Genomic DNA, 8,678 nt, shown 5'->3' with positions numbered 1-8,678 from the left:
TGTCCTCTCCCTCCCCGTTCTTTCCCCAGGTCCCTGGTTCACCCTCTGGCATTTAAGCTCAGACTCTATCATGACAAGGCTCAGAACTGGTTGCATGTCTGTCCTGGGGCCTCCTTGCCACCCCCCCCCGGCCTTCCCCCGTGAGACTCACAGTCCTACTCTGTGCTCCCTGCCCTGTGGTTGCCCGGGGCTGGGAACGCATTGTAGAGCTCGGCAGGGACCTGGCCCGGGAGGTGGAGGCAGAGATTGCTCCCAGCACAGTGCAGCACCAGCATCATGAACTCCCAGCACAGACAGCTGGCCCAGCGGGGAGCAGCCTGACCCCGGGGCAGAGGGCCTGAGAGCTGGTCTTTTTCTCTGTCCTTGCACAGCAGGTGACGGGCTTATCTGTGGCAGCGGTGCCCCGCCCCCACCATGCTGTGCAGCCTTTCGGTGGGCGAAGTTGAGGCCCGGGCCGGGTGTGGCAGTGCTAAGGACGGACCCCCACGCGGTCTCACGTTAAGCGCCTTATCCGTCTGAAGACACCCCCCTGCCTTGCCCAGCTCCTCCATCCTGGGGTCCCGGCAGCTGCGCCTGAGGCCGGGTTGGGGGTGGGGGTCAGTGGGCACCCGGGCTGAGGGGAGGGGCCGGGCGTGGAGCAGGGCGAGCGGTTCCGTTCCCTCCTCCTTCTTGTACAGGGACAGCTCCCGGCATGATTTCTCTCCCATGAAACCCACGCTCGGAGAGGTTACGTCATAGTCAGGTCACAGCCTCATCGCTAACAGGTGGGTCGGGGGTGGCAGGACGGACACTAGGACCCGTTCCTGCGCTGGAGACGTGCTTCCCCGCTCACGAGGGGCGTCCGATGGGCTGGGCCCGTGCAGGTGTCTGTGTGCTGTGGGTGGTGCACTGGTGCGGGCACAGGGTGAGGGCCCGTGCGGGTGTCTGTGTGCTGCGGGTGGTGCACTGGTGCGGGCACAGGGTGAGGGCCCGTGCGGGTGTCTGTGTGCTGCGGGTGGTGCACTGGTGCGGGCACAGGGTGAGGGCCCGTGCGGGTGTCTGTGTGCTGCGGGTGGTGCACTGGTGCGGGCACAGGGTGAGGGCGTGGGGTGGGAGAACTGGAGGGCCCGGATGAGGGACGTACAAGAGCTGTGCTTTGACTTGCACGGTCTCTCGGTTGTATAGTCTGTCTGCTCTCGGCAAGCTCCTCGCTGCCAGGACGGTGTCTACAAAGCACTCCCTGCGTGAGGACACCGCTGTCCTCACAGAGCCCGCAGCCTCGGACCCTAGGCCGGCATCCCGGACTCACACCCCTTTGCCCTCTCAGACACCTCGTCCCGCTCAGGGGGTCTGCGCACCTTCCCCTCACCCTCTGCCCCCGAGGTTGTTGAGCTGAGAAACCAGGCCGTGCCTCCCCCAAAATATCTCCTCCCCTTTCTGCCCCGCCCCTTTTATTTTAAATATCTTTATTGACTTCAGAGAGGAAGGGGAGGGAGAGAGAGACATCAGTGATGAGAGAGAATCATTGACCAGCTGCCTCCTGCACGCCCCCCAATGGGGATCGAGCCTGCAACCTGGGCAGCAACCTGGGCATGTGCCCTGACTGGGAATCGAACCCTGACCTCCTGGTTCATAGGTTGATGCTAAAACCACTGAGCCACACGGCCGGGCACCTGCCCCATTTCTTAAGGAATCAGAACAGAAGGTGTAGAGCACAGGCGTCGAGCCCCATGAGGACCGAGCCCTCATCCCTCATCGTCTCCGGCTCGCGTAGCCACGGGCGCATCGGCCTGTGCACTTTCAAGCTATTCTGATTCTTCCTTCCAAGGACTTTCGTCCAGAATCATTTGTGAACTTGTACTCACTCCTCTTGCCTTTCCACTTCCACTTCCCGTTGAAATAACTGCACGTGATGAGGAGGTGATGCCCGCACCTCGGAACTGGACCTCGGGGTGTGGGCCTAGCGAGGTGTATTGTTAGCACAGCCCCCACTGCGTCTGGTGCCCCTGAGGTGTGAGAATGGAAGCTTCTCGGGCTGAGCTTGACCCTGAACGTGATCTCCCACTCGTCACGTCCTGGCTCTGCCCTGGCAGCAGGCGGCAGTGGACCTGTGCGCAGGGAGTGGCTTGTCCTTCCCCATCAGCTGGGAAGTCCGGCCACGCCTCCCTTCCGATTCCTTCCTGCCCTGAAGCTCCGTTCAAGGTTGTGCTGGGAAGAGGGCTGTGCTGGCCCGGCTGGCGTGGCCCAGTGGTTGAGCGTCGACCTATGAACCAGGAGGTCAGGGTTCGATTCCTGGTCAGGGCACAGGCCCGGGTTGCAGGCTCCATCCCCATTGAGGAGCGTGGGGGGGGGCATGCAGAGGGCAGCTGATCCATGATTCTCTCTCGTCATTGATGTTTCCATCTCTCTCCCTCTCCCTTCCTCTCTGAAATCAATAAAAAAATATATATTTTAAAAAGAGGGCTGTGCCCCCCCTCCCCCCCCGCCGGGAGGAGTAAGAGGACACCCAGGTGAGTCAGTGGCTGCAGAGCCGGCTGCAGGTGGCGTGTGGCTCTGACTGACTTACTGGCCCGGGTCCCAGGGGGGACTTTGTATGGGGAGCAGCTGCTTCAGAAGACAGCGCTGCCTCCCCCGCACCCGCCCCCCGAGTTCCAGGAGGCCCTGAGAGTCCCTTTCCCATCAGTGCCTCCCACAGCCCCACGGGAGCCCCACGGGAGGCCTGCAGGACGGGACCCGGGGGACCTGAGGGCCGGGAGGACATGTCCAGCCCCAGGCCCCTCCCTGACGGAGACTGCCAGCCGACTCCTGGGCCTCTCTCCAGGGCCCACCAGAAGCAGGTGGGGGAGGGGGAGCCAGGCCGGGGGGCTCCCCCAGGACCGTGTAACTCCAGACAGAAGGGACCCAGGCTTCCCTTCCCACCGCCTGCCCTGGGCTCCTGGGAGCCGGTGACCTCAGCGGGAAGGCAGCCGGGGGCTGTGGTGAGAGCCTGCGGGGTCTTTGCTGAGTCTCCGTGGGGTGGGGGTCCCGGGAGGACAGACACAGAGCACACGCCCTGCCCAGGTTCCGGGGCTTCTCACACGCCCACGATGGCTGACCGCACAGCTCACTGTCCTCTGTGCCAGCTGGTGTTGGCGGGGCCTTGACGCCCCAGGCACTTGCTCAAGGCCTGGCCCCTGCCTGTCCACAGAGGGTCAGCCCCCCCCCCAGCACTGAGCCCCGTGGGGGGGCTGCGCACAGTGAGGGCCGGATCGTGGGCTCCTTCCTGCAGGTGGGGTGGTCTCCTGCCCTTGCTCTGCGAGGCCGATCTCCCACGGGATTTGCAACCCCGACTGCACGTAGGAATCGGCTCGGGGATGTGTTATTCTTAAACCACAAACCCTGGACCCCGCTGGGCCTCCGGGGCCTGGAGGTGGGGCCTAGAACCTGCTTTTGAAACACTCAGCCTGAGGTTTCTGATGCACAGACCAGGCTGGAATCTGCTGTGGCTCCCCCACCCTCACCCTCACCCTCACCGTCTCATCTCATCAGGACCCCTGACACCCAGGTCGCCCCCGTTGGTCACACTGTCACCGCCCCTGCCCGGCAGCTTCTCCTCGCAGGTGAACACGCTTACGCTTCTCCCGGGACTCAGACGCTGGTCCTCGCCACATCCTGGAATCCACTCATTCTCGCCGCTGACCCCTGACATCCGCTCCCGTCCGTCCGTCATTCCTTCTCTCAGACTGAGCTCGGTGTCCCTCAGCATCTTCCCTTGCGTTCCTGCCCTCCTGGGGTGACCTCATTCACTTCATTCCCACCCCCGTCCCTAGCGGCCTCCTCAGCCAGTGGACACGCCTCTCGGCCTTCCTGCCTGGTTTAGGGCTGCACCTCACCCTGCGCCCTGGCCTCTGTCCCCGTCACGCAGCTGGCCGCTGACCCTGGGGACACAGCCTCCTCCTCCTCCGTGGGGTCCTTCCTACGGTCTCCCCCACTGCCCCTCCCGCGGTATTTCTGCTGCGTCCCTCCTCCCAGTCTTCTTCCTCACCCCTCAGCCCTGGCGGGCCACAGCCCTTGGGGCTGGTTCTGAAACTCAGCCCTGGCTGCATCGTTTTCCCTGTCAAAACCCTTCCCAGGGCTGCCAGCTGCCTGGCGAGGAAGCCTGGCACGTGGGTCCCACGCCAGTCTGACCGCTGCCCACCTCAGCCTCGTTCTTCCATGTTTTCTAAACCCAAGTCTGAGCTGGCCTTGTTTCCTCCCCGTGTCCAACAGCCTGTGGCCAGGCAGACCCCACACCTCTGAGCTCCCGGACATCCACACTGGCTGGTTCTGGGGTGCCCTTTGCCCTCCCTCCCTGGGCCCTTCCATCAGCTTTCCAGACCTCCCCCATCCCTGCCTCTCCCGTGGCGTCTTCCTGACACGACCACGCGGAATTCCTCTCTTCCTCTGTGGCCACTGTTCCCTCCAGAGTGTGCGCTCCCGGGTGGGGGTGGGGGTGGGCCAAGCACCGCCGGACACCCAAGTGGACTCCGTTCCCAGGACCCCGCACAGGTGCCTGGTCGCTGCTCGTGAATGAGAACGAACACGTCGCTGTTGGGGAGGGCTTTTTATTTATTTAAATAATTAACACCTCCGTATGAAATTGTGCTAACATTATTTTTTAAGTTTCCTGCTGACTTGATTAAGATGATGTTTTTATACTATAAATCCACGCACTTATTCCTTCTGTGGCATATGTTACTTTTATATGACAAAAGGGACCTATCACTGTTGTTTCTTAGTGAAATTATTTATCCAAATTATCATTAATAAGTTCATTAATAATAATGTATCTAAATTAATGCAACTGCAGGTATGATAGGTACATGTCGTACAAGTCAGTTGTACACAGTGTGCTTGCATTTTTATAGGCGTCTTACCGTTACCACGAGTCGGTCAATGTGGCAGCAGAGAGAGTGGTGACCAGAAGTCCCTCCCACACCGCCCGCCTGAGGTTGTCCCCTCTTTCACACAAGCCTCTCTCCCCCCAATTCCTTCTATTGCGGTAAAATCCACACAACGTGAAACTCACCTTCTCGCCGTCCTTCAGTGCAGAGCTCGGTGTCAAGTGCATCCACACGACTGTGCAGCGTCGCCACCATCCGTCACAGAACGTCTTTATCTTGTAAACGGAAACTGTGCTCCCATTAAACCCGAACTCCCCATCTGCCCCCCTCCCCGCCCCCGGCAGCCGCCGTTCTACTTCCTGTCGGTGGATTTGACTCCTCTGAGTACCTCGTACACGTGGAACCCACAGTCTTTGTCTTTTTGTGACCGGCTTCTTCCATGTTGTAGCGTGTGCCAGAACTCCCTTCCTGTTCCAGGCTGAATACTATTCCGTGGTGGATCTACCACATTTTACTTACTCATCCCTCCATCTATGGTCGACGGGCCGCCTCCGTGTTTAGCTGTTGAGAATAACGCGCTGTGAACAAGGGAGTACAGGTGCCCTGGGAGGCTGTTTTCAGTTCCTTTGGGAATATATTTAGTTGTAATTTTTCGAGGAACCGCCCTCCTGTTTCCCAGGGCGGCCATCCCAGCTCCCCTGGTTTCCAATGTGCGGAGGCAGTGCCCTGACCGAGGCGAGCGCAGGCTCTACACCAGGCAGGTCTGGGTCTGAATTGGGGCTGTGCCGTGTGGGCAAGGCTTTCAGCCTCTCCGGGCTTGGTTCCCATCTGTAAAGTGGGGGTGCCAATGACCACCTCCAGGGGTGGAATTGTCCCCCATCTGTAGAACGGGGTGCCAATGACCACCTCCGGGGCTGGAATTGTCCCCCATCTGTAGAACAGGGTGCCAATGACCACCTCCGGGGCTGGAATTGTCCCCCATCTGTAGAGTGGGGGTGCCAATGACCACCTCTAGGGGTGGAATTGTCCCCCATCTGTAGAACGGGGGTGCCAATGACCACCTCTGGGGCTGGAATTGACCCCCATCTGTAGAGTGGGGGTGCCAATGACCACCTCCGGGGGTGGAATTGTCCCCCATCTGTAAAGTGGGGGTGCCAATGACCACCTCCGGGGGTGGAATTGTCCCCCATCTGTAAAGTGGGGGTGCCAATGACCACCTCTGGGGGTGGAATTGTCCCCCATCTGTAGAGTGGGGGTGCCAATGACCACCTCCGGGGGTGGCAGAGTCCAGGGGATGCGGGTTGAGGGGAGCACAGCCAGCGCACTGTAGCTGAGCAGGGAGCGGCGTCTGTGCCTTTGAACTTAAGATCCCCCACATACTCTTGCTCCTCGCATGCCGTCCTACTTGGGTAGTGTTCTCTTTTAAAAAACTTAAAAAAAATTGATCTTTAGAGAGAAGGGAAGTGAGAGGGGTAGAGAGAAACATCATCTATCAGCTGCCTCCTGCCCGTCCCCCACTGGGATAAGCCGCACCCAGGCATGTGCCTGACAGGAATCGAACCAGTGACCTCCTGGTTCATGGGCAATGCTTGGTTCTCAGACACGTCAATCCGCCCACACTCTGCCCACAAGTCACCTTCCTTAGATCCCTGCTCCGGGGGTATCACCCTCCTGCTCAAAACGGTCAGCTCAGTTCCGACAGGCGGGGCAAGCCCCTCTCCAGGCATTCGGAGCCCCGACAGGAGCCCTGAGCAGCCACCCCGCCATGCCACCGCTCCTGCCCCCACGGCACCCTGTGTCCCCAAGGCCCGCGGCAGCCCCGTGCTGGGCCTCCTCCAGGGCTGCACCGGCCTCTCCGCGTGGGGAGGGGGGAGGGCCCGGTGTGAGCGGGGAGGGGCTGGACACAGGCTGCTTCTCCCCAGGCTCCCGGGGGCGGGCAGGCCCGGGCGGCGAGGAGCATGCCGGCGTCTCCAGCACCTAACACGCTGCCCCCTCGGTTCACAGGGACGTTCGTCTCAGCCTTCGCCGTGCTGTGCGGGGCCCGCACCGACCTCCCCGACAGGCACGTGTGCTGCGTCTTCTGGCTGAACATCGCGGCCGCCCTCATCCAGATCCTCACGGCCATCGTCATGGTGGGCTGGATTATGAGCATCTTCTGGGGCATGGACATGGTCATCCTGGCCAGTGAGTAGCCACGGACCAGCCCCTCGTGGGCGGGGCTGGTTGAGGGGGCGTGGCCGGAGGAGGAGCAGCCATGAGCCACGCCTCCTTGTGGGAGGGGTGGGACCGGGTGAGGGAGCAGGGGCTGGAGGAGGAGCAGTCACAGGCCACGCCTCCTCATGGGCTGGGCTGTTGGGCGGGGCCGGAGGAGGAGCAGCCATGGGCCACGCCTCCTTGTGGGCGGAGCTGAGCCAGGTGAGGAGGCGTGGCCGGAGGAGGAGCAGCCACGGGCCACGCCTCCTTGTGGGCGGAGCTGAGCCTGGTGAGGGGGCGGGGCTGGAGGAGGAGCAGGCTGATTCTCTAGGGTCTGGGGGTCTGTGACCCTCAGGGCTGGGCACGTGGCCAGGAGCTCTGCTGAGCCTGCTCCTTCCCCGAGGGCTCACCTGTGTCCTCCTCACGGGTGTCCGTGTCCGTGCTGCCTGCCTCCCTGCACGCCCAGCCCCACGCCTACAGGGACTCCTGGGCGCGGACAGGCTGAGACCAAGCCAGGGAGCGTGAGCGAGAGGGAGCTCGGGTCCCTGTGCCCCCTGCCCTGCGCCTCCTGCCCTGCGCCTCCATCATGCACTTTCCAGAAAGAAGAGAAAGGCCACGTGGTGCATTTGCCCGCGGACACCCTTTGACTGTGTGTTACAGCCAGAGCAGCATAATTTCTCCTTTAAACTGAGCTCCTTGTCGCTTGATTCGAAACCTTACTTCCTCACTGGGATTGCTGGCCCTTCACCAACCATTTCACACCAAGGCTGTACCCAGGATCCATGGGGCCTGGGTCTCAGCAATAACCTAGAGCCGCCCTCGCCTCGCCCTAGATGAGGGCATAGAAGCCCCGAAGTACAGGCGGGGACCTGTCGCTGCCCCACTTCCCATCATCTCAGGCTGTTGACTCAGCCAGAACCCTGTCCTCTATGGCTGGTGTGGGGCCATAACTGGGCTGCAGGATCATCAAATGCAGAACCTCACCCCCACCCTTCCTACTGCTCCCAACCGGAGCCTCCCCTGGGGTCAGAGCCAGCTCCCTGGATGTCCGTACACTGTTCCCGGTGCTGTCTTCATGTCAGACGTTTCAGAGCGCTGTTTGGGGATGGACTGGGGGCTGCACCAGAAAACCCGCCAGACTTCACTCCTACCCACTTTCCTGCCCTGGACCCAGACTTGCTCACCCACCTCAGCATAAGGTGTCCTTGCACTTTCCCCAAAAAATAAACCCACCTCAAAGGATGAACAGTTGCCACTCTTGAGATGGTGCCATGGGCCTGGATGGCCCCAAGCAACAACACAGTGTGTCCCAGGATGACGAGTTTGAAGGGAATAACCACAACTGACTTCACTCCTGGCTGGACAGAGGCTGCCCTTTCTGCCCCTCCAGCCCCTTCTGAGAAAAATGAAGGAAACGTTTCAGTTGTAACCATACAGGAAGTTCTTTCACATGGCATACTATTCCATACCATACTGTACCATACATACCATACCATACATACCGTACCGTACCGTACCGTACCATACATACATACCGTACCATACCATACCATAAAACAATAACAACAACAAAAAACTCCTAAGAGGGGAATCAGAGAAATATAGATCAAAGTAGAAGTTAAAATGAAGAACTTACAAGCTCAC

The 8,678-nt window shown here is 60.6% G+C and overlaps 1 protein-coding gene across 1 annotated transcript in view; it reads left to right on the top strand.

Moving 5' to 3' along the window:
• LOC102243234 (chromosome unknown open reading frame, human C1orf95) overlaps positions 1-8,678 on the top strand; it is a 25,731-nt gene that overhangs the window by 12,449 nt on the left and 4,604 nt on the right. The window contains exon 2 of the mRNA XM_005880141.2: positions 6,846-7,025. Within this exon, the coding sequence (XP_005880203.2) occupies positions 6,846-7,025 (180 nt within the window). The remainder of the gene's footprint in view (positions 1-6,845; positions 7,026-8,678) is intronic.

Source organism: Myotis brandtii, unplaced genomic scaffold (assembly GCF_000412655.1).
Source record: "Myotis brandtii unplaced genomic scaffold, ASM41265v1 scaffold627, whole genome shotgun sequence".
Classification (NCBI taxonomy): domain Eukaryota; kingdom Metazoa; phylum Chordata; class Mammalia; order Chiroptera; family Vespertilionidae; genus Myotis; species Myotis brandtii.
This window is presented reverse-complemented; position numbering and strand designations above follow the sequence as displayed.